This window comes from Aspergillus niger (genome assembly GCF_000002855.4).
Source record: "Aspergillus niger supercontig An16".
NCBI classification, from domain to species: Eukaryota; Fungi; Ascomycota; class Eurotiomycetes; order Eurotiales; family Aspergillaceae; genus Aspergillus; species Aspergillus niger.
Window position 1 is genome coordinate 1,435,135 of NT_166531.1, and position 24,591 is coordinate 1,459,725.

Sequence of the window (24,591 nt, forward strand, 5' to 3'; positions counted from 1 at the left end):
CCGCTGCAACCCGCAGGGAGCATAACATCTCACCCCTTACGTTCATTACATAAGCACTGAGCAAAAATACGCACATCGTAATTCAGAATAAACCGAAAGGGATGAAAATTGTCTTGCACCTGCGCGAGTCATGCTCATATTCTGTCCCGACGCGTTCATAGCCGAAAAGCCCTCTGCTAAAGTCCCATTCGTGAAGATTACACAAGGTCTCAACTTTTGCGCAACAAGTGTGTCTAAGCTTGACTTCCCCTAATCACGCTCTTCCTCTGTCCACTAGACTTCAACTCCGGGCTATGCGACGCGAACCTCCCCTCTATCATCTCCGAAATTGAGTATATCAGCCCATGCCGAAGAGAAGGCCAAGACGTGTGACTCGACAGGGCGAGTCTAAAGCCTTTGAGAACACGGGTCGCACTCTCCGGGCCGCTCAAAATACCCCCTCCTTTGACATAGATAGGAGCTTCTAGCGTGCCTTGGATCCAGGACTCTTTCATATCATCGGGGACTGTTTTATCAGGCCGAAGGGGTGGCTGACTGATTTTCCATACTTGGTTCGCTCCCGTACTGCCATCTTCTCCGCCCACGATGCAATAAGCCCAGATATAGAGACCCGCGACGAGAAAGGCGAGGTGGTGACAGCCTGGTCCTGTAGTCTCGTCATAGAGAACTCCAAACAATGTAGTTGCTTGTAGAAGAGTTTCTCGGGCTAGTGTTGGATTTTGCTGCATCCAATGTGACAGGGATGTAGCGGCGGCGGTCATCTGGTTCACGGTGACTTGCCATCCGCTCAAAGTATATAAACAGCGCAGTGGCATGCGCCGGAGTATGTTGGTGACGTGAAACATCACCTTTAGGAAGGTAGGTGCATTGTTCGATATGGATTTGAGCACGGAGAAACGTTTGATTGTAGGGTCGCATTTATCGTCCAGCGCTGTTCGGAAGGATGCTAGTTCGTCGGGCCATTTATATAGCTTCCGCTCGTTGAGACCTGTGGCCATGTCGGCTGCGAACCATGGCTGTGTGGATCGCAAGAGACGTCTTTCTTCGATGTTGAATGTTAGGAGTATTACAAGATTGCTGAGGTTGGAGTTATCGTTGAGTAGATCATTCAGTAAGTCTGGGTTAGAGAACGCAGTTTTTAGACTTGGCGTGTTTTCTGGTTCTAAGTTAGATTAGATCAGTCCAAAAAAGCATTGAAGTCGTGATGGCTTCTTACCTGGATTGGCAAGGCTATGTTTCTGTGACATTTCGAAATCAGATGTCCATAAAATATCTTTGCAAGGTAGAGCTATCTTGAGATCGTCAAGGGTCATTGATGAGGGCACATCCTTGAATATCCAATAGCAGCATTCAATTACTGTACCGTTAAGATAAGCTTTGTGGTTTTGTGGTATATAAGGAGTGTTCTCACCATATATACAGTAGATGATTCTTCTCTGAGACTCTGACTCCACCCACCGACGCCACTGTTCATATGTGTCCAGATTATTTGAAGAAGGTATATTGTCTGCAACGTTGGCAGAGACTGATTTAGCGACCGAAGTGAGCATATTCCTCTGGTACTGAGACGTAAGGATCTCATCTTCGTAACCGCTAAATAAGAGACCTGTATTGCGTAGAAGAAGACACTGCGCAAGAGTGGTTTGGTCAAAAGAGATAGTTTCCGTGGCCTAGCGAGTCAGTTAAACTGAAACAGATACTGAAGTTATAGCGACTTACATCCTTCGGAAGCGCCTTCTGTAGAAGGTCCTGTAGACCTAGGATATAGAGCTCCGAGCCCTCCACATTAGAGTATTGACACCCGACAGATGCCACCGCTAGAATGAGAACCCAGGAGACACCTTCCTTGTCGAAAGAGAATCGATGAACAAAAGGCATCCAGGGGTCATGGTGTTCGAAGTAGAGCTGGACCATTGCGTTCAGGAAGGAAAGGCTGATGAAAGGTGATGCACACGAGGGACATTGCTGACTTTTCCAATAGCCAAAGATTTGTAGATATTGCTTGTGCGGTATGGGCCTAACATGCCCATAATTCTCAGCTGCAATTACGTCTTCATCTGGCTGAGTTTCTGGGAACCGAGTGCAGCAGTGACGGTGAGCCTGAGACTCTTCTGGCGTGAAGAAATCACTTTGCGACGAAGGGATATCATCGTTGTCTTCCCTAGTGGAGACTGAGGAGACTGATCCACCTGATGGTAGACTTATATTCATGTCCACTGCCATAGCGTCGCCTAAACCTTGGCTAGGTAGTGATAACACATGTGGATGAATAGCATTTTCACTGGGGTGACCCATAGGGTACATGCTATAGTCTTCTCGATGTTGCTCGCCAGATCCCGAAGAAGCTGCCAAGTCTTCGAATGGAAAGTGACCAACTTGTACAGGCTGTTCGTTGAAAGTCACATGATCACCACTGCCAGTTGAAATGAACGCAGGGTTGTCATTCAGGAGGAGCGTAGAATGGACAAATTCCGGCGTCTCTATTAGTGGAGGATCCTCCGTTGCGGGGATTGGCTTTGGAAATGCACATTGTATGTTTCGCTTAACACACCTACGACATGGCGACTTGCCATTGCAGCGTTGCTTTGCCTTGGCACAATTCAGGCACGCTTTCTGGGACCGCCGACGTCCGCGGGTGCAAGGTGGTTCTTCCCCATCACTTTCTCTGGAATGGGTGGCTTGGTGTTTTCTCAAAGTATCCCTGTAATCGTTAGTCTTCTTACTACACAGCTAGCGATATAAGTTGATCATATGTTGGGCATCTAAACCTTCTAGAAAACATGCGAGAACACACATCGCACCGAAACGGCTTCAATCCGAGATGGCTGAATTCATGGCGCTGGAGATGCTCTTTCCGAGCAAAGCTCTCTGGGCAGAATTCGCATGTCCATTTTCCTGACGGGCCTGGCCCATTTGTTGACGATGTCATACTCAGATATAGCTTCCTGGGTTGGTGAAGTAGGACCGGTCGCAAACTCGGAAACCACGAGCCGTACGTACAATTTCGGGATTCAGTGACGCAAGCCCCCACATCCCGCCACCCCACACATCACATCCCCTTATTCCTCACTTGCAACCGAGGTAATATGGCCTTGTTCGATCATCATCGATCTCTATGTAACGAAGCTTCCATTATTCTTATTGAAGGGCCTGGAATCTATTCTAACTATCTGGAGTCGTAAAACCCGATTGAGATGTTTCGGATGCCTAATTGCAACTCTACTGCAGTGGATGCTTCAACGCCAGCTTCCCAAACCTTCCTCCATCTGCTATCGCTTTCAACTCCTCCAACGCCTCTTCTGCCGTTCCTTCGAATACACCGACAGAAGGCAATCGGAAATTCACACCATAATGCTCCACAGCCCAGCTCAGCGCACGCCACGCACGCTGATAATCAGCCGGTCTTGCAGGGATCGTGATCGGGAACGGCACATCCTGGACCTTGATAACCACGTCACTGTTAGGTGTGGCGATAGGCATTTTGAATTTCAAATCACTTTGAACAACAACAGATACAAGCGTTGCATCTTCCGAACAGCACTCAGCCACTAGCTTCGCGGAGCTGACACCACCCCTCTGGCTTCCAACTGCATCGAATCCGCATGTCAGTGGACCCCATTGAGAGTCTTTTATGGTCGCTTTGATATCCGAAACAACACTTGAAGACTTGTAGTCGAAACAGTGAGTGGCTCCGAGCTCCTGTAGTAGGGAATGTCTTTCCGGGGAGGCAGTGACAATGATCGGATGGATACCACTCGCACGGGCGAGCTGGACAGCACAGAGGCCAACGCTGGATGAGGCGCCCCAGATCAACAAAGATTTGGTAGTTTTCCCTTGATCGTCATACTCTTGTGGCAGAGGGAGATTGAAGATATTATACAAAGCATCTGCAGCAGTCATAGCCACCACAGTCAGACTCGCAGCATGGTGTGGTGGAAGTGCTGCAGGGACTGAGAAGACCATGTCTTCGGGACACGCCAAGTATCGCTGGTGGGTACCGTATTTGGGCGGTCGGTTTATCCCAGTAGGTGTGTATCCAGCAACTAGATCTCCTGGATGAAATGTCGAACCGGTAGGAGCCTTGAGCACTGTGCCGCAAAAGTCATATCCAAGGATAGCGGGATAAATGCCGAGGAGTGTGGCATGTTTGAGATCGGCGGGATTCGTTCCAGAAAATTGCGTCTCAATGAGAAGTTCACCGTCGCCAGGGGAAGGGATCTCCTGGTGTCGACGGACCGAAAACTTCACATCCTCATCCACATACAGTGCTGCATTCTTGTCTTCGAGAGGCATTGTAAGATATCAGGGCTCAAAGCTAGGTGAATTGTGGCAAAGATGAATGTAGATGATATGAAGAGGTATATTCAAGACGCTCTCATGTCCTACAGCTGTGGACTTTAGGAGTTGATAAAACTGAGCTAGTACTCGACTTATGAGATTGTCGACAGAGTAGACCAGGAATTGTAAATGTGCAAGTCGAGGATATGGCGTTCTTTTCCTTGAGATTTCATCGCACTACCCCATCCGATGGAGTTGGTGGGGTATCGACCGACCCCCATCGGCAAGCCGGAGCAATATCCCCAGCGGCTCCATCGGAAGCGTCCACTGAAGTAACGTTCGTAGACCATAGATCTCCCTTTCCTTATTACTATGACAGAACTAACAATCGAACAGCCCGAAAAGTGTAACAGATAAATATCAGTCGCCTACAGAGTAGTTAGACAGCCAAATTCAGAAATTTTTGCCACAAAACCCCATCATCCAAGAGTACCAAAATGCCCATCATCAAACAACTAATCACTCTACGGCGAAAAGCCGGAATGACAAAAGATGAATTCTTCAACTACCACTACCAAGTACATGGAGCCCTAAGCACAGGTCCTAGTCCATCTGAAACGCCTTTGTATGTCACTATCAGTATCACCAAGTACACAGAAATTACACCTTACTAACACCAGAACTAGGAAATACTTCCAAACCCACTTCCTCGACACTGCATACCACCCCGACCCCGCCCAAAACATACCAAACGCCCACCCAGCATGGGCCTTCAGCGACGGCCTCACAGAACTCTATTTCTCGTCGGAGGACCACATGGTCCAGAACTTTGCTTCCGAGTGGGTTTCAAAGAAAGTAGGACCTGATGGGGCGAACTTTTCGGATTTTAGTGCTGTGATGCCTATGTTTGTTAGGGAGGAGGTGGTTCCGTTGGCATCTACGGCGTCTGAAACCTCAACGTGGGAGCGTGCTTTCGTCGCTATGTATTTTCTCGCTTTGCGAGAGTCCGAGCTTCCGGGGGAGAAAAACGAAAAATTAGTCACCAAATTTTCATCTCTTCTCCAACAGCATGCCTCTCATGATGTACTAGGTTTGGTCGCCAATGCCCCTACAGAAGTGGGCTTTGATCTTAGTGCTTACTTTGGTGGTGGGCGGTCGTTTCCTACTTATTATGTGTTTATGGTTGTTCTACGTGGGAAGGAGTCGGTGGGTGCTGTGCGGAAGGTTCAGGGGATCTTTGAAGAAGAGTATGCTGGGGCCTTGGATCTACCAGCGACCTGGATTGGGTTTGGTGAGCGTGCGGTAGTGTTGGATCAGAGTGTGGGGGTGGAGGTAAGTTGTTGCGTTGCTTTGAGGATCTAGTTGTGAGGAAGATGGCTGACATTTTGCAGTTTGATCCGAAAAGACAGCCGTATAAGATGGGATGAAGACTGGGCTAATGATAGATGTGTGTATCGTGCAGTATGCTGCTCTGGACCGACACCATGTTATGCTTGCAGCGTGGAATGAATCGTGGTGTTATCTAGTGACAATAATACTAGCTATCGTCTTTTTCTTCTCCATTTGCCATTCCTCATTCAGAGCAGAAGGGCTCACGCGGCTGATTACCGTGATCTCTAAGAGGTCTCTGCACATCTAGATTCTTGACAAACGTCGGAAAGCGAAGTATTGCCTTTCAGAATGGACTACGTAAATAATCTTCGCAGGTTAAGCTACCATCAAATAATAGACAACCCGCCTAGTACTATCTACCCATTTGTACACTTAGGCGAATAACTCACAATGACACATATTACCGCCTGACCCGAGGAAGAACCAGCTTTCCATGGGAGATAATAACATTATCGCCAGCAAATCTCTCCCGAACTCTATCCCCGCCCTCATGTCGCATAGGACCAATAGTACTGGCGGTATCCACCGAACCAATCTCAATGCTGATTGACTGGCCTTGGTCAAACAGGAATGCAGCAGGATACAGAGGGACAATCACAGAGTAAACTTGGCCCGGAACGATCTCCGACTCGGCCACAGCTGGTTGAGAAATGACTTTATCCTCGAAACCATTGGCAACTTCATCACGGTGGGAAAGACGGAAGTAACCTCTTGCGAAACTGTCCATCGGTTCGCCGTGGTTGCCATGTAGAATGATATTCTCGCCATCTGCATTGACTGCGCGAAGGTATATGAAAAGGTCCATGTCTTTGGCTGTGGTGCTGACCTCAAGCTCTAGATATGGTGACCCTAGTAGCTCGAAGGACTCGGGGAACGAGTTTTCGAGGGAGAAGTGGAGGTTCTCACTGTAGCCCTGGTATGAGAAGGGGGTCTTTGGGCCGGCTGGCTTGCTCAGGGAGAGCTTTTTCTCAGGAGTGAGGTAGAAGGACACGTATTCCGCGTCAGCTGGAGGAAATGATGTTTCGTCCTCACGATAAAAAGTCTCCATACCGTGGTGCTGGAGAAGTCTAATGCGAGGAACATCAAGCATGCCGTTATCCTTGCCCAAAAGGAAGAAGTCCAAGAAATGCCTCTGCATTTGCAGATGCGCGGGTTCATAAAACGCACCCAGATGGTTCCCAGTATGCATCTCAAGCCACTTATACTCCGATGAGATGGCATTGAACGCCCGAATATTGCCAGGGAGATGGAGCTCAGCATCTGTCCAATTTCCAGCAAGGTAGAATGGAACCTCGATATCTGAAAGATTGCGAACTCTATTCAGAACTTCCCATACACCCTTGGTGGGATACTCGGTTTCCGCGAGCAGCTTCGGAAAGTCTACCCTGTTGGCCGCAAGCTCTGCTTCCTCCAAGTGACCATCTTTCTTCCCTCCTTGGTAGGGAATTACGAGATTCCGATACCAGTGAGATTGGAAATTGTCGCTGTAGATACCGCCTCGTCTTACCGCTTGGTAAATATCGCATGCAGACTCGTACGATACAACGCAGCTCAAGTGGGGTGGCTTTTGCATCGCAGCCCAGTATCCTACCATTCCGTAGTAACTGATTCCGGAGTATGCCACCTTGCCGGATGACCATGGCTGAATGGCGGCCCATTCGACGATATCATAGAGATCTGTACGAAGAAAATGATATCAATCATTTTATTTCTTTCTATGTTGACGAATGTAAGGGAGTACCTTGTCCCTCTGCATCTGCCTGAATCTGCACTGATCTTTCCAAGCCGAAAGGATCAAGCTTCCCTTGGCTGCCGCAAATGCCACGGCTATCAACACGAATCAACGCATAATTGTACTCTTTGCACTATAGGGTAGGGAATAAGCACAAAAAAAGCTTAGTCTAGTAATGGGTTGTCTCGTACCCAGATAGATGGATCACATAATTCAAAGCAAGCATCGGGACCCAATGGCTTGATATGCTTATACATTTCTGCATAGATAGGCGACTGAGGTAGTCCGAACGTAGCAGCATGGTTATCTTTCCCATAAGGACCCATGCTGCAAATCACAGGTACCTTCTCTCCATCTTTCGATGCAGACAGAGGGAGAAACACATCAGCGCAAAGCTCAACCCCATCGCGCATGGGTATGTATATGTTTTTGATCCGGGTATATCCGTCGACATCGGTCTCGGTTGTCTGATACTTCGGTCTAGTAGCGCTCATTCTGAAAAGAGGGGGGTATAGATCTGAGTTTTCAGGAACTATAAGGGAAAGGGGTGTATGTGAAGATTCACGTAGCAGTTACAGATACGGATGTCACTGATATGCCTAGTCCAAGTATAGGTAGTACATATCTTATAGTCTTGATTTTTGGGTAAAATAGGGAACAAGGTGGCGAGATCCTATGCAGCCGGCGGAGCCGATGGGGCCGTTGGAGATGCGGCAAGCTGTACGCCGGTTGCAAGGGATTGTGGGTCCGGTGCTCTCGGGAAGTGAGCGGGAGAGGACATCTACTCTTGGATAAGATATTACTGAAATGGTTGTTGATTGTTGATCCTAGGGCATCTCACTCGACGTATAATGGCTCTAATTAGAGCTTAAGTTATCTTTCCCTGATCTCGTTGCAGTGACTGCTAGTTGTTGCACACCATACGGGTTCACAATAAGCACTTAATCAGCATAAAGACATACTCATAAAATTCATAACGAGCGTTTCAAATAGGACAAGAAGCTGGCGCCATTAACCTCTTGCCTCGTAACATACATAAAATCATAAAAGACATTTGCATCATAGACATCAAACCCCGGGCATGCCCTCAATCACATCCTGACCTCACTCAGTTCCCTCCGTACCACCACGAGACCAATCTCCTAGAAACTCTGGGGGGCTCCTCTGGCTCAGATCATAAATCAGATCTAGCTTAAGCTTTTCCGGGGCAAACAATGTGTCTAGGACCACCGAGGTTGTCGTCCCAGCAGGAGGCGCCATCGCCACCTCCACTCTGCTTAGTGCACTGTACCATTAAAAAAGAATAATCAGTAAAGAAACATCCATGTTAAGATGGGATGTGAAAGCTCGTAGCTGGTAGATGTAAGGCTGGGATCGGTAAGGTGCAAAGGGTTATAAATAACATACACTGCCCTCATTGCAGGAGCTATATGCGGACCACTACCGTCAGTGTGTGCTTCCAATACGATACACCGTTATCAAAGGTGCAAGTCGGGTGATGGAGCTTACTAGTTTTCAAATCCGATTCGGCAGCTGGTGCCGTTGCAGCTCTGATGATATATCAGTATATGAATCTTGCTGTCTTGGGAAATGTGAGCATGGAAGGTATTGAGTATATGACTTACTCCGCAGTGAATCTTGGCGCCATCTGGGCAGCTCTGTGCAGCGTCTTCTGCTGGAGCAGGAGCGGCAAAGGCAGCCAGAGGGCCGGCGGCGAGGGCAGCAAAGACAAGAGTTATGAAGCGCATGTTGATGAGTTTTCTTCAATGGGGTATTTGAAATAAGTGGCAAGAGTTCTTTAGATGTATAAGATAGTTGTTGTCAAGGCTTGAAGACTTGTGTTGAGATTCGAACTTGATGTCCAGGAATGATGGCTATACTTATAGATTTCGAAGCTCCTACTGATCATGCAACGAGGTGGTCTTCCCAATAGAGGTTCAAGTGTAGCATCCTGGTACGCATGCCCCATGACTGCTTCTGATCGACACACGTAGGATCAGGCTGTGTGTTCCTTCTCTCCAATTGCGAGAAGTAAGGCATCCAATATCACCCGCTATACGATCTACCTAGGTGCATTGATTAAATCTCTCATCATCATCTGCCCTGGATAGCGCGGCTGTCCATTAATCATAGTCAGGGTTTTTGGTATGCCAGATCAGCTAATGGAAGAGTATCTAGCCATCCTTGACCACTGTGATGAATGTTCAGAAGCTGTCAGCATGTAGCGTATGTGCTGAGCATATGAGGCTCACTTGGGTTTTTCATACGAGACAGCATCCGAACTCAATCAGATTTACATTATCGAAACTTGCAATGCATCGGACAGGAACTGCACACCGAGTATACCCTGAAAGGTCTATCTTTTACCTCCTTCTTTGCACAGGCAAGTTACGAGCCAGGGACCTCTTGGCTCTGAGGCGTGGCTCCTATCACGATATCCGAGCTAGGTACCGCATCAAGAATGTATCTATGTACCCCATGCCACCAATACGTCCTTCTACTAGGGGCATGTGGGGTTCGTTGAACCTAAGCTAAAACAACCCACCAATGCGTTAATTTGTATCAACCAAGAATATGGTATCCCCTAAAAGGACGGCTTTTCATTGAGATCCCTACTGAGGCACGCTTCCACTAAGCCATCACCATAGATAAGAAGTTCAAGGACTAAAGCGCAACATTAGAATTATTCTAGAGGAGAAAGTAATCTGTCACACCTATCAGTATGAGGCCCGGATTTTCGCGGATATGCGCAACAATTTACTATCATGTGAGATTGGTATCACATACATGATAAGATTACTGATTATTTCACAGGGTTCAGCTGCAATCTATTCTTCGCTCGTGCGAAAGAGCGACATTGGTTGATCCTCAGTCGTTGACTTTTACGATTGGATAAAGTTTGGTTATATTCTAGAAATGTACGTTGGCTGTACCTCACGAGACTAGAGAGGCTGTTCAGTGTGTAGTGAGTGGTAGACATTTGATCCAACTCAAACCAGTACGGCCAGTTGTCTGTACGGCATCAGCACCTGCAGAATCAGATGCCATCCCGTACTACCCACCAAATGGCCGCTGTCTACACCGAAAAAAGCAACGTTACAGCGTACTCTAATGAGTGGCCGATCAACGTTATCGTCTATCCGGGACAATCCGAAAGGACTATCACCTTCAGCCTCGTGCAAGTCATAGCTCTGGAGGCTACAAATGAGGTTATTAAGGCACAACTGCAAGGGTCCACCAAGGTATCTGATCGTCGTGCGGAGAGGGGTGTTTGAGGCTGAGGCAGGGCGTACAAGAAAGGATAACCCCGACTCCGCACTGCACTCTGAGAGCTGTATGGTCGCTCGGCATTTGCTTACAACCCCTAGGAGGTCATTCATAGCTCCACCGCGTCGATCACTGATTGCCTAACTAACTAGCCTTTCTATGCAGGGTTAACGGCCCGGACCCGGAATCCTCGGACGCCTCTCGGAGGTCCGGAATGCAGCCTGATTGCATCGTTTGGGTACCGACTCATGCCTTTTTTGCTAGCATCTACCAAGAATGGTTGTCTCTACTCGCACGGATAGCAAGCGACGCTACGATACGCTGTGTGCCTGTTTTCCCTGCGCCGGAAGGGTCTTCGGGACTGCTTCTTTAGGTTAGCTCGACTATTCCACGGATACCAGTGCAGCTAACGGATTTCACTATTAACACTTTACTGCACCTCAAAGTCCAGTCTAAATCTAAGGCTGCCAAGTTTGTCATGACATCAGGTCTGGTGCGGGGAGGGGGGCCTGAGGATAGTCGCTGCTGTGCGACCTTACCGCTATCGAACGAACGAACAGTCACAATAAGAAAGTATTGCCGCTTTCCCGATGAGGTATTTGTCAATGTTGGCTCAGCAATTTGTACTATTACAAGTAAAGCCGCTGGGCTCACTGATTCAATTCACAGTTGTAGTTGAGGGCTCAGCCTCGCTCCAAATATGCCAAGACTGCAGCTCGGGCGGGGTATTGACATCTGGTCTGGAGTGTGTCGGGCCTGAAGGATGGCTGCTATCCGAGCTTACAGTCAAACTGACAAATACCAGCTGTTCCTGCTATCTTTACGGGTCGTATTAGTAAGTATTGCTCTTGAAGAGTAACTCCTGGGCTTATGGAAGGCATAGGTAAGAGAAGTGGCGGGGACAAGCTCTTAGAGAAGTGATTGAGGAAAGCTATGCGGTAGGCGATGAAGTATCTTCATGCTACATAGAAGTTCTGGCAGAAACGTTCACAAACTACGGTTCTTATTAGAAGAGGCTCGCGATGCCTTGGCTTCGAGGCCCCGCTGGTGGGCTCTGGGCTAAGAATACGGCTTGAGTCTCACAACGCATGGTATTGGGAGTTATAGTAAGGAGGGTGGACATCGATCAGAATACCATATAGTTCACATGTCGACCGAGGATATAATCCATCACCACCGATACTATGAGCGGCTGACTTCATTCAGTTGTCGGAGGGAAGGAAATGATGACATAAGATATCTAATTGATCTACACAGTTGGGTTGGTTGTCCGAATCAGACAATCGAGTCAACCTTTTAGAATCAATATGGAACGCAATACGTCTCCCATTATCGACAAGCTCTTCTATGCTATTAGATAATGAAAACTGCAGCATGGAAGCGGCATGATGCGATGGAAGATCGGACGGAAGTTTCTGTCCGCTATAGACACGAACAACACATATGAGGGGAATACAGCGTAGATCTCTGTGCTGTCCCCAACCTAAATGCGATGTGATTGGCTTCTTTTCATCTGAGCCACTCTCGTGATAAGTATAAAGAATAACCTAGACTAGTACACATATCCCGCAAAAGGGTCCAAATTGGAGGCAGATGCGGCTCAAAATGGTCTTGGTAGCGGTCTCCCACTCTTCCCCGAGGAAACCAAACAGCCAGCCATTCTGCTCCCGTAAGACTTCCTTGACCCTCAGGATTCGAGCGGGCCCGGAACCTAATGTATAGCTTGCATACGAAAATCAGAGATCAAAGCGCGAGAAGAGTAGAAAGGGGGTCGCCTAGCAGTTCCTCATACAGCTGTGTGCAAAAATGGCCGCAAATGTTTATACTCTTCAAGTTCCACAAAAGATTCCTAGCTAAACTGCATCAAGTAAAGACTGGGAACTACTATAATCAGTGTATTCAACAAAAACACAACGTGGCGGTAAGATAGAATGATGCTGGACAGGTGATCGGTACCACGTACAAGCCAGGCTCGTACAACTGGCACTCTAGAAGCTTCTATGCAAACTACTATATCTTGAATTCATCACGGCTCTCTGTCGACTGCTTCTCAAACGCAATGCTTGTTTCCTCCAAGCTTTTCTGTGAAGTTTCTGGCAGCCAGACAATGCCCCATACAAGACCTATCGATGCAACAGCAAAGAAGAACCAAAACGTCCCCTTGGGCTGCAAAGCATCATCAAGCATCATACTTGGAAGGGCCTTGTAATCATTAGCCTCGTCAACAACAGCTCATTTATAGCGAAATATAGTAAGCTTACCTTCACCAGTGCAAACTTATTGGCATAATGAACACACATGAGGAGACTTGTCCCAAGTGTACGTACTTCTGAAGGAAGAATCTCAGCATTAATCAGATATTGGATGCAATTCCATCCGAAAGCATAGCCGACACCCGTAACGTATAGGGCAGCCACGGAACCGACAGCTGCTCTAAGCGCATTACTGGAGTCTGGCTTGCCAGCTGCATCCCAGGTTGTTATGAAGATTGCAATGTAGAGCAAAGCGAGGATCTGAAGTACGATTCCTCCTAAGAGAGTGCGTTTTCTTCCAAAGCGATCAACGAAGAAGAATGCGCTAATGAGCGCAGAGACCAATTTTACTACTCCGAAAATAGCTGTTTTGAACAGTTTTTCGGAATTCCCGGCCACATTCAACAGCGCGAAAAACTTAGGCGCGTAAGCTATGCCACTGATGTCAGCCTTATGCTTAGAGGAGTAAGGGGGTAGAAGTAATGAACCCACTTGTGATAGCATTTGTTCCGGACCATTGACTGAGAAGTTGCGCAGACAAAAGAAACATCCATCGCTGGAGATTGGCTCTTGCAAAAAGTGCTTTCCATGGCCCTACAAAGGACCACTTGGACTTGCCTGTGGCTTTCTCTGGGGAAACCTCACGCTGAATACTTTGCACCTCTTCAATGATACGGGGATCCTCTGGGCTAAAACCCCGCAGCTTAGCAAGATTTCTTGTAGCCCTTGATACGTGACCACTGTAGACCAAATATCTGGGACTCTCAACGCAGCCGATTGAGAAAAGTAGTAACACCCCGGCCATCATGATATGGATACTTTCTGGTAGAATCCATTGTGTGTTGCTATCGCCGGATATATGAAGCGAGGCTCCCCACCCGGAAAAGTACTATGTTCATCAAACCATGGTATTAGCGAACGAATATTCCTCAGTTAACTTCAGACACTGACACACCCCGATTAAAACACCGACATATTCCGATGATGCATAGAGACCGACCAATAGGCCTCGAGAAGCCGTTGGTGCCACTTCGGCTAGGTAAATAGGTCCAACAACACCAGCCTGGCCGACACCCATACCCATGATAAACCGACCAGCAATGAGTTGACCCATATTGCCAGCCGATGTAATGAAAACAACCACGCCGATGATCCAGAGCAGGCATAACTGCCGCATGGTCCATAGTGGGCCAATCCAGTAAGTTGAGACAAAAGCTAAAAAGCCCCCAGGCAAGCTGCCAAGGTGCATCATTGAAGTGACATTGGATAACCTGCTTGCTCTTGCTGCAGCACTAAGGTAACTTGCATGAAGCTGGTACTCCTTGATGAAAGAGGGCAGGTCAACAACCGTTGCGATAATACTTTCATCCAAACCCTTGGCTGAGCCCAAGAGGCCGAAGGCCACTGCAGCGCAGATAATGTGGATATTGAAGTATTTCATGGTTAAAATATTCCACGGATTATCATAATGCTTGATAGGTCTCAACTACAGCGAATCAAATCTTATATATGTTTGGGACGCGACCTCTGAATTCACCTCCATAGTGCTAAGTTGGAAGTGACCCCAAGGTCCTCATTCATTTAGGCACTAAGAAGCCTAGCTGGTCTTCGTTGAGAACCAACTTTTATACCTAGCCGATAGGGCTAGACGTCGCGTATGTGTGTCATCTCAGCTTATTGGCCTTCATAATGATACACTGATACTTCCCAGATAGTTGAATCGCGCACTTTTTGTACCTAAATTCGCCGATTCTCAGTCCAACCTCCAAGGATTCTCATCAATGAGAAATCCCTATCTCTTTTTCTCAACAAAAGAAGCTTTCCCGCAGCCGACATGCCCTCCCGTCGGACCCACGTCTGTGGCAAAATTTGAACGCAGTAGCGTTATTGCAGTGGGTCTTTCCATAGGGCTGAGGCCTCTAACTCATCGAACAGAGAGACATGCAGATGCACTATAGTTGCCGCATACCCGATAACCACTACTATGTCCACGGGTTGTTGTGGGCTCAAGCTTTTTCAAACCAGGTTTTTGCGTAAGCCTTAAGAGCCCTCTCCGGCAGTCTCAAATCCCGAACTCAACCAATCGGAAACACGTTTTAAATGGTAGCCTGGGACTTTTTTGGACACTATATCCTCCATATATCGCCGAGCTTGTCTGCACCCTTGCCTGCGTCCTATTAAAATGCCGGCTACTGAGGCCGCCAGCACCGTTCATTCCCCACCGGTCTCTCATTCGATTCCTCCACCAATGAGTATGCCCGCCTTGAGTCTCCTCGGATCCCATTTAACTCATATTTCGAATAAAATAGATTAATGCGTGGAGAATACCAGCGAGCTTAGGGGTACGCTAAGATGCGCAGACCTGGTTCTTCACGGTTTTAGCTCCGTTCCCGGGCTGGTCGCCGGCAACGGCCATGACTGCCATTTTCCCATTCACGCCACCCCTGCTTGCCCTCTGGCAGATTATAGATGCCTGCATGGGCGGCCTTCTTACACGTGCTCCTGTCTGAATTTCTGCCAGACTGAACTCTCCACCCAGCTCTTTCGCCATATTCGTTCATCTTCTGCTGGCGGCGCTGCCGATTCTATCCCATGCCGCGCTCACCTATCGCGGGGCGGACATTTCTTCTCTTTTGAGCTAGAAGATGAAGGTTATAGCTACAAGAACCTTAAAGGTCAATCCCAAGCACTCGAGACTATCCTCGCTGAAGCCGGCATCAATTCCGTTCGCCAGCGTGTGTGGGGTCAATTCCAGTCATGGCATTTACAATTTGGATTACAACTTGGAGCTGGCAAGCGGGTCAAGGCGGCTGGTATGAGTATCTATCTGGACCTTCATCTGAGTGATACATGGGCGGATCCTAGCGATTAGGTGAGTTGATTCCGTTCGAGAGATAATAGTCAAGTCAAGAAGAAGCCTAAGCTGAATTATCCGGGGTAATAGACAACCCTTCCTGATGGCCCACCACCGATTTCAGCACTCTGAAGTGGCAACTATACAACTACACTGTTGAGGTTTGCAACACGTTTGCAGATAACAACATTGATATTGAGATCATCTCAATCGGTAATGAGATCCGCGCCGGTCTTCTCTGGCCTCTTGGTGAGACGAGCAGCTACTCAAACATCGGTGCACTGCTGTACTCGGGCGCTTGGGGAGTCAAGGACTCCAATTTAGCAACACTACCCAAGATTATAATCCATCTGGATGACGGCTGGAGCTGGGATCAGCAGAGTTACTTTTATAAGACGGTTCTGTCTACGGGCGAGCTACTGAACACAGACTTCGACTACTTCGGCGTTTTATACTACCTGTTCTACAGCGCATCAGTAAATATAGCATCTCTGAAGACCAGCCTGGCGAATCTGCAGTCGATCTACAACAAGCCTGTAGTAGTGGTGGAGATGAACTGGCCAGTTCCGTGCCCAAATCCTGAGTACTCTTGTTTCTCAGATCCGAGATTGATTTCTTTCTCGGTCGCGGGCCAGCAGCAGTTCCTCGAGAAACTGGCAGCTGTGGTCGAGGCCACTACCGATGGTCAGGGGGTGTACTACTGGGAGCCGGCCTGGATCACCAATGCTGGGGTGGGGTCGAGCTGCGATGAAAACCTTATGGTGGATAGGTCCACGGATGAGGTTTATGCGAGCTTTGATATTCTCGGGAAGCTTTGACACTCTGTAGAATGGAATTTTACTGAGGGCGTAGATATTAATGCGTGGACAACTAGCAAAGGCCTAGTTGCTACTTTCTTACTCATTGAATGATTAGATTGAATAATACTGTGTCAAAATAGAAGCAATAACTAATGATATTTAGTAATCCGGTTTCCGGAGACGCTCGCTACATTACCCAGTCTCAATAATCAAAAGATGTGCTAACTACAATTACACAGAAATATGCCAGGACAAGTGAAGTTTACTTTCAATACTACTTAAGCAAAGAAATAACCTAAAGGATAAATAGCACCTTAATCTCAGAAAAAAGCCACGTAAGAGCTATAATAGCACTAATTAGCCTAGTCTTCTTTAGCGTTTTCCAGGCTATATTTTCAATCGCAGTTAACTACTGTTAAACAGATTACACGGACTAAGCACATACAATTAACTTGGTATATTTTGACTTCGATTCAGCCTGGTGACGGTGAAAGATTTGATTGACCCAGCGATCGCTGATAAACGTGTGTTTTTTATGTTTTCTAACATCAAATTTGAGGATAGAAGGAACTCTGCAAGATATTATACTTTCACGACTATAAGTGGATAGACTCGTGAATCTAATTCAAGTATCCTGCGCTTCGACACTAACTCATTATTGTTAAATAGCTTTCTTAAATTTGCCTTTATTTCAGTGCGAGGTTTGACTCCTTTCAACCGTCCCTTTAGAGTGCTTATCTTGACAGCAAATGCTGCAGCGCACGACTGCTTGGAGGGAAGTTGACCTCGATCTGAGGCCTCTCAGGCAAGTTTTAGTCTCCTATATGTAGAAAGGCCCTCCATACGCCTGATTAGCCACATTCTTAAATTAATTGAGCAAAGTTGAATATGGCGTGTTGTGGAGGTTTGTAGCTGTGAGGGTCGCCGGCGGCTCGTTGTCCGATTACATTAACAAGTGGTAACGTAATCGGACAACGAGCCGGCGGACAACGAGCCGCCGCTCTGCCTACTAAAAATGCAACAATCGATTCAGATTAAAGTAATTCAACACTATATAGATAAATATATATAAATAAATTAAATATTGATTTTATCTATATATTTGAACTGATTATAGTATAATCTTTCGTAATTAATATAGTATAATAGCTAGCATTAAGTATTTTTTAGTATGGTAGTATCTACTTCTCTTAGTATCAAATACTGCAGTATACATCTTTATCGTGGCAAATTAACTGTAACTAAAGGCTTAACAGATAAGTCATAGTATTCCATCTTAGTAAAACTCTCTCTATATATTCAAATAGCTTTATTTTTGACTGAATTAAGTAAGATTAAATATTGTATATCTTGGAGATATAAGGCGGTGAGGGTCCACACCGACGGCTCGTTGTCGCGACGCTTCGTTGTCCGGTTACGTTACTTGCTTCTCTGGACTAAACTACCGAAGGACTTGACAGAAGCGGCTTAGCGTACTTTGGATGAAGTGTCCGGGACAAGTTATAGACCATAAACATTTGCGCTATTTTTTCCAAACAGCTGTAATGCGTATATCGATGTGAATATCTAGAAAATAGTCACTGCGATAGACTGGTGCGGTGAAAGAAAAGGTCAGCTAGCAGCCCTGGACCTGATTGTCCTCGCATTAAATAGTACACAGCAAATTCACCATGCATATTTGTATTGAATCTTGGGGTCTATATAAAAGCGGTCATCTACAGTACTTCCTCGATTCTCTTTCTCTTCTTTTCCTTTCCATCTCTCATGTCCCAAAAGCAGCAGCGGTCATCAGCCCAGATGGCCCAACATCGATAAATTATTCCATTGGAAGATTATATTAGTCTTTAGATCTTTTAATAATATTATTTAAAATCAATTGCCTCAACCAGGATCAACTACTAATTGTATACATCAAGAGATGATTGACGTGCCATATTACAAATTTTCAAATGACGATATTCGTGAGCGAAGACTTACATGCCTCTTGTGTCATCATTTCCAAAAGCATGGCCCACAAATGGCGACCCCAGTTTTAGGCTGAGCATCTTTTCTTGTCAAGCTCTTCTTATCAAGAGTTCTGTATGAATATGTCTTCTTCGTTGCCTGAAATCAGGACCGCGTACCCTGAGCTCAGAATGCCGGAGAGGGCGAAACTCATCGAGCAGTTAAGTAATGAATGCGATGTTGAATTTGTTGATCCCGCGTCCGCCGCGTGCCTATGGCTGGCCGACACTGAATGTCTCGAATCACTGATCCGAAAATCGGACGACAATATGTTTGCCTTCCTGCTTCGTAAATTGCTAGATGACACATTGGGTGACTCAATAGCGGCAATTTCCCTAAGGGCCTGTAAGTACATAGTCTCATAACCCATTAGCGTCAAGCCAAAATTGACATGACAATAGGGGCCGGTAGGGGTCGGTCTGCTGCCGCGAAGAAGAGGAAGCTAGATACCGGAGTAGAGCAAGCAGCCGATCCGGAGACCGAGGACAAGCATACGAGATCGCTAGATGCTAAAAGTCTGGTAAGCTAACAGTCCCTTTAATATCACTATGTTCAATTCAATGCTAACTTCTGTTAAGTGCAAGGAGAGAGACAACGATATGTGTCTTATTACAAGAGCTGGTGTTCCCGTCGAGATGGCTCATATATTTCCGTATTCTCTGGGGCAACCGAACAGCGCTGAGACCTTGAAGGATGTCTGGGATACGGCAAGGTTTTTTTGGTCTATAGAAAAAGTCTCGAAGTGGGAAGAGGCGGTGTCAGGTCCCAATGGGACAGAGTGTTGCTCGAACCTGATGGCCCTGTGGTCCAGCGTACATGGCCTATGGGAGAGGGCCTGTTTTGCGTTAAAGCCACTCGATATCAGCGATGACCGGGAAAAGCTGAGAGTAGAATTCTTCTGGCTTTCTGTACCATCGGTGTACCCCGAGAGGGTAGAAATAAGAACGCCTCCATCTACGTCCTGCCTCATCGACCACGGTCCTCATAATACTCGCTTATGGAATTGCGAGACTTTGGCACCAATTCGGAGTGGCGATGTTCTCACCTTCACGACCAGAGACCCAGACCAATTGCCCCTCCCCTCGGTCGATATTCTATGGATGCAATGGACCCTGACTAGGGCGTTCGCCTTGAGTGGCGCTGGAGAAGCCCGTGAAGGCTTCGACTCCGATGATGATGATGAAGGTCATGAAGACGTCGTGGTGGGACAAAGATTAACACCCGCCAAAATTACCGTGGCCTAAAATTACCGAGGCCTAAATAATACGACCGTAAGTTTTCTGATAGGGACCAAGAAGTGCTCAGGGACTAAAGGGAAATACTCTACTAGATTTCTACTGCGCATAGCTGGATAGTTGCTCCAAAGCAGTCAGGCATATATAGATAACACTCAAGAAAGTGAACTTCGCTGCGTTAAGAAAGCATCGCTTACAAGAGACTCTCTGCATCAATCTTTCCATGTTGGTTCAGCTCCTGTGGTCTGACTCGTGACACTGGGTACATATTCCAAATGCATAAGCACATAAGACGTATTAACTAGTTCGCTATTCCAAGACGCGTCTCGTAGGCCAACGTAGTATGGGTTTCTTGGCTTGGGGTAACCCGATTTACAATCAGGCCATCCGGTTTGAGTTCCACCCGACATGACAACTGGTTGAGGAATGATTCATCAAGACAGGTGGCTTAGACTAAAACTCCTCAGGTTACTTTTCTGGGAAACCCTCTCACAGTGAATTTGTATTGAGGGGTTCTGTTTAACTTGCCCTTGTCACTTGTCACACCTGATTACTAAGCGGTAGCTATCCAGTCTCCGACTAACCGGGGCTTCGGAAGTAAATACTCCCGTAATGCCATATACAATCAGATGAGAAGTGGAGTTAAGGATAAGTTGTCCTTATAGGTAGTATATTTATTTCTCTAAAGGAATATCAGCAAAACTGGGCTGCCAGGCTCACCAGTGGCAGTATCCTGTTAAAAATTGATTCAATCGCAAAGTATTAACCTAATAATAACTCATCCCGGATATTCCCCCCCGGGTTCACTAGTCTAAGCCCCGTTGGCATTTTCCACGTGCATCACGGCATCGAACTCCTTTATTTCCTCCGCGGTTGCGTTAAAGTAGTTTACGGCAACAGGATCGCCAAACCCGGCATTAATATCCTCCAAGGAACGGCCGGCAGTTTCCGGAAATAGGCTGGCATCCGAGTTAGCCCATTGGTAGACATCAGGTGTGGGGAGGGTAAGTACTGACAAGTAGATGGCGAACCAATAGCAACAGGTCGGAACTGCGAAGACCAGCATGAACCTCCAGCCAATGTTGTCCATCGCAATAGGACCGGCGACAAGCAAAATAATTGAGGCCGCAAAGTAGCTGAACATGCCAACGGCAACCCCCTGCGACCGTAGATGTGTTGGGAAAATCTCACTGAGGTATACGAATTGAGTTGCGTCCATGCAAGTGCTCCAGAAGAAGATGTAGAGGAAAATAAAAAAGATGGCCGCGCGTTTGCCGGCATCGTTGGTGCTATCCATGTAGAGACCTTGCATCAGCGTCTCCAGAACAAGACAAAGACCGATACCCCCAGTACCAATTAGGAGAAATGTTCGACGTCCGAGTCGGTCTAGATATAAGGCGGTGATGGTGTTTCCGGGGATAGTGATCGTAACGTAGATGCCAAGGCATAGCAAGGGCATATAACCGCTTAGCCCAAGCTCACCGAATAGAATGACACCGTAGTTAGCAATAACAAGTGAACCCATGAACATGTCTCCCCACATCAAAAGAGACGCGATGAGTGCTCGCCTTCTGTTGGCCGGCGTCCGGACAACCTCATACCAGCACCGTTTATCCACCACCTCCCGGTCCAAGTCCACCTGCCTCACTAGCTGATGGTACTCCCGTAGGGCATCCGTGTTTTCAGTCTCGCCTTTCTTCGCATGAAGTCTCTTCATTACCTCCAAGGCTTCTTCTTTCCGTCCCTTCATCAAGAGCCATCGAGGAGAATAAGGAACCCAGGGAGAGCCTACTAGAAGCAACAACACTGGTGCGATCTGAAAGGCCAAGGGAAATCTCCAAGGGAAGGTTGACGTCGAGCCACTAGCTGTGATGAAGTAGACACCAAAACCGATCCACCCGGAAAGAGTATAACCGATAGCGATCATGATACCTAGTATGCCACCTGGATGAGAATCACGAGATTTATAAAGGAACTCTCACCCGTTGTGACGGTGCTTACCATGGATCGATACCATAAATCCCCTTGCTTCAGGAGTAGAAATTTCAGATTGGTACCTGCCGCAGAACGTTAGGGCGTTGATAGATGGTGATGTTCAAGAGAGGATCCGAACATAGGAATGACAGAGATGAGAATCCCAATACCCCAACCACTGATAAAGCGGCCTGCCATAAACATGGATACATTGACTGCTCCTGCACAAAGAGCGGCGCCAATGATCTGCAGAATAGCCCCAATTGATATGGTTCTTTTGCGAGACAAGAGGTCGGCGATAAAGGCATTGGTGATTGTTCCGACGGCCGCACCCGCAGCGTTCAAACCTGGTCTGTTTTTAAGCCATCCGGTCGACAAAGCAGGTACTTGAAATAAATTACCGTTGAATGCACCCAGGTACCGTGTGGTTCGGGAATAACCTGGTTCGCCTGACTGGGCAAGACCCATACTACTGTAGAAGCTGGGTTGGGCGACAGTAGTTCTGATTTTACAAGTTAGCTCCGTGGTATTGTTTCGGGCAGACTAATACAGTGAGTGACCAACCCGATGACAGCAAGGCCATAGGAGCAGGCCGTGGACCCCAAGGCCACATAGATGACCAGTAACAGGTTAAACAAGTTTGGGATGCGTTTCGACATGACGAATGGTTTCGTTTGATTGCCTGGAGAAGGTGAAGAGACAAGCAAACCAAATATCTACCATATTGTTATAATAAATGCAGCTAGACGACTTAAGGCGGAGATAAGCTAATGGTATTCTGGGGTTCTCCAAGATGGCCCTACCGAGAGCTCGGGTGTTGATCCGAAACCGGGCCCCGGAATCAATTACCCCAGAAACCTTGTTGTCATGTCACTCCTCCCCCGAAATCAATGGAACTATTTCCCTCCGCTTGGCTCTCTCCCTCACAGGACCAAGTCATGTGCCACCCCAATGCTCTCAGCCAGCTGCACCACAATAATTGCATCCAGCGCCAAAAGAATTAGCTTGTCGCCAGCCAGCGCGAAGTTGGCCATTTCTGTCATTGGAGTTTGTCTGCCCATAAAAACTTCTTTATTGAATATTCCAATGACTTTACCCGCCATATTCCGCACAACCACACCTTCGGCTTCCCCAGTCCATACCCGGCCCATGGCATCCACTTTAAGTCCGTCAGCGACCCCATGGCGGGGGAACCCGAATAGCTGTTTATTGGAGGGAATGAACCCATTCTCAGAGGAGAGTGTGTAGCGAAAGATGGCTGGAAATCCAGTGCCAGTGGGATGGATATGGTCGGGCGTATCAGTGACGTACAGATACGAGTTCTTCCCATCGATGGAAACTCCATTTGGTCCCAGAACGTCGGATCGAGGAATAACAGGTCTCAGGGTCTCGGTATCGGGGGTAAAACTCCAAAATGCGTTGGGCAGCTGGATAGTCACGTTGCTAGCGTGGGCTGATATCGGTGGCCCAAAGGGGACCAAATCGAGAGTGCTGAAAAAAATATGAGTTTGTTTCGTCTCTTTATCCCGCATGATTGAAACGTCATCGACGCTAGGCAGGCCGAGGCCGTAGTATGAATTAAGAACTGTCGAAGTCTCAAGAGTCCTCGGGTTGATCTTGACGAGTCCCGCCACATGGGTTGCATCCCCCAACATGGTGATGTAGACATAGCCGTCGTAGTAAAACCCGCCATTGGGGTTGGAGAGCACAAAACTTTCCGAGCCGTGAGGTTTAACCAGATTGGGCTGTGTCACTTCATTTGTTTTCAGGTCCAAAACAGAGAGGTAGGTCGGTCCAGACGAGATCGCCGACGTAAACCACATCTGTGGTAGATTAGCCACACTTCTTCCCCCTAGAATCTCTCCAGTCGCCCCTACCTGGTTGAGATCATGCACCCATATGCCCGCTTCATAGGCGTATCCGTACGTTCCCCTCGATACTATCTGGGCAGAAGGCTCTTGCCCGATTACCTCATCGAACTCCTTGTCGTATGAAATGAATGCCGCCCGCTGTGCTTCTTTTAATGCCGAATTAAGGCTCAACTGAGCAGACTCTGTTCCAGACACGAAATCTTCCGATAGGTTTCCATGAAATAGTGGTGGAAGGAGATATTGGTAGCTGGCGGGAATTGACGCAGTTTGTGCGTAGCTTCCACCTATTAAAGCAGCCAGCAAGACTGGTAGCGCACACGAGAGAATCGTTGGGGACTTCATTGACTCGAGGAAGTAGAGTTGTTCATGTGGTGATCAAAGTATACGGAATAGATTAGTTTATATTGGGTCAACACTGTGAATCCAGTATCGTGTCTACATCCACTGACTTAATTATATAGTTATCATAGGCTATAGGCTCTGACGGGAATATTCTGTTAGAGGCGAGCCAGCCCCGTATCTCATGTGTTGGAGAATTCGTCAAATTACGATTGATTGTATCGGGCACCCGTCAAAGAATTTCTTGGTCGTAGGAATTACTTCCGGGTGAAGAAGGATTGACTCGGCCACGCTATGAAGTTCGCCTGGATAACCTACAGTGCATTAAATTTGTCATCAGAGACAGCATCTGGAGGTGATAGGCAACGATAGGGCTCTAAAAGTTAACTAGGTGTATCTCCAGACTCCTTTTATCCGAATTGGAAACCGATCAAATGGACCGTGGCTCCGTCGGTTACCTTTTACCACAGCGACCGGAAGCAAATATCCGATTCGTGCCCCTGCCTGTGCGGTGCCCGATAGATATTGCTGTTTTTCAAACCGTAGTTTTACATTTGCTCGTGTACGCTAGTCAACCTTGGGTCGGTTCGGAA

At 47.3% G+C, this 24,591-nt stretch overlaps 10 protein-coding genes across 10 annotated transcripts; 3 read left to right on the forward strand and 7 right to left on the reverse strand.

The window, feature by feature from the left end:
• Positions 1 to 233: 233 nt before the first annotated feature.
• Positions 234 to 2,929, reverse strand: An16g06530 (uncharacterized protein; the record flags this gene model as incomplete). The annotated part of the gene is made up of 4 exons (XM_059745223.1): positions 234 to 1,156; positions 1,217 to 1,670; positions 1,720 to 2,730; positions 2,795 to 2,929. 4 exons carry the CDS (start codon positions 2,927 to 2,929, stop codon positions 234 to 236), a joined length of 2,523 nt encoding a protein of 840 aa, XP_059604870.1.
• A 290-nt stretch (positions 2,930 to 3,219) lies between these two features.
• An16g06540 (uncharacterized protein) lies at positions 3,220 to 4,293 on the reverse strand (the record flags this gene model as incomplete). Its single annotated transcript, XM_001397919.1, has 1 exon — positions 3,220 to 4,293. The coding sequence occupies one exon, from the start codon at positions 4,291 to 4,293 to the stop codon at positions 3,220 to 3,222; it is 1,074 nt and encodes a 357-aa protein (XP_001397956.1).
• Positions 4,294 to 4,775: 482 nt separating this feature from the next.
• Positions 4,776 to 5,705, forward strand: An16g06550 (uncharacterized protein; the record flags this gene model as incomplete). The annotated part of the gene is made up of 3 exons (XM_001397920.1): positions 4,776 to 4,903; positions 4,965 to 5,610; positions 5,670 to 5,705. 3 exons carry the CDS (start codon positions 4,776 to 4,778, stop codon positions 5,703 to 5,705), a joined length of 810 nt encoding a protein of 269 aa, XP_001397957.1.
• A 365-nt stretch (positions 5,706 to 6,070) lies between these two features.
• On the reverse strand, positions 6,071 to 7,896 carry An16g06560 (uncharacterized protein; the record flags this gene model as incomplete). The annotated part of the gene is made up of 3 exons (XM_001397921.1): positions 6,071 to 7,347; positions 7,412 to 7,535; positions 7,594 to 7,896. The coding sequence occupies 3 exons, from the start codon at positions 7,894 to 7,896 to the stop codon at positions 6,071 to 6,073; spliced, it is 1,704 nt and encodes a 567-aa protein (XP_001397958.1).
• Positions 7,897 to 8,506: 610 nt separating this feature from the next.
• Positions 8,507 to 9,150, reverse strand: An16g06570 (hypothetical protein; the record flags this gene model as incomplete). The annotated part of the gene is made up of 4 exons (XM_059745225.1): positions 8,507 to 8,687; positions 8,810 to 8,842; positions 8,912 to 8,952; positions 9,028 to 9,150. The coding sequence occupies 4 exons, from the start codon at positions 9,148 to 9,150 to the stop codon at positions 8,507 to 8,509; spliced, it is 378 nt and encodes a 125-aa protein (XP_059604871.1).
• A 3,529-nt stretch (positions 9,151 to 12,679) lies between these two features.
• An16g06580 (uncharacterized protein) lies at positions 12,680 to 14,362 on the reverse strand (the record flags this gene model as incomplete). Its single annotated transcript, XM_059745226.1, has 4 exons — positions 12,680 to 12,886; positions 12,931 to 13,352; positions 13,414 to 13,810; positions 13,877 to 14,362. The coding sequence occupies 4 exons, from the start codon at positions 14,360 to 14,362 to the stop codon at positions 12,680 to 12,682; spliced, it is 1,512 nt and encodes a 503-aa protein (XP_059604872.1).
• A 741-nt stretch (positions 14,363 to 15,103) lies between these two features.
• On the forward strand, positions 15,104 to 16,593 carry An16g06590 (uncharacterized protein; the record flags this gene model as incomplete). Its single annotated transcript, XM_059745227.1, has 3 exons — positions 15,104 to 15,173; positions 15,282 to 15,764; positions 15,956 to 16,593. 3 exons carry the CDS (start codon positions 15,104 to 15,106, stop codon positions 16,591 to 16,593), a joined length of 1,191 nt encoding a protein of 396 aa, XP_059604873.1.
• A 2,117-nt stretch (positions 16,594 to 18,710) lies between these two features.
• An16g06600 (uncharacterized protein) lies at positions 18,711 to 19,823 on the forward strand (the record flags this gene model as incomplete). Its single annotated transcript, XM_001397925.1, has 3 exons — positions 18,711 to 18,924; positions 18,981 to 19,099; positions 19,158 to 19,823. 3 exons carry the CDS (start codon positions 18,711 to 18,713, stop codon positions 19,821 to 19,823), a joined length of 999 nt encoding a protein of 332 aa, XP_001397962.1.
• Positions 19,824 to 20,625: 802 nt separating this feature from the next.
• Positions 20,626 to 22,256, reverse strand: An16g06610 (uncharacterized protein; the record flags this gene model as incomplete). The annotated part of the gene is made up of 4 exons (XM_059745228.1): positions 20,626 to 20,773; positions 20,846 to 21,746; positions 21,816 to 21,871; positions 21,928 to 22,256. 4 exons carry the CDS (start codon positions 22,254 to 22,256, stop codon positions 20,626 to 20,628), a joined length of 1,434 nt encoding a protein of 477 aa, XP_059604874.1.
• A 455-nt stretch (positions 22,257 to 22,711) lies between these two features.
• On the reverse strand, positions 22,712 to 24,001 carry An16g06620 (uncharacterized protein; the record flags this gene model as incomplete). The annotated part of the gene is made up of 1 exon (XM_059745229.1): positions 22,712 to 24,001. One exon carries the CDS (start codon positions 23,999 to 24,001, stop codon positions 22,712 to 22,714), a length of 1,290 nt encoding a protein of 429 aa, XP_059604875.1.
• Positions 24,002 to 24,591: the final 590 nt, after the last annotated feature.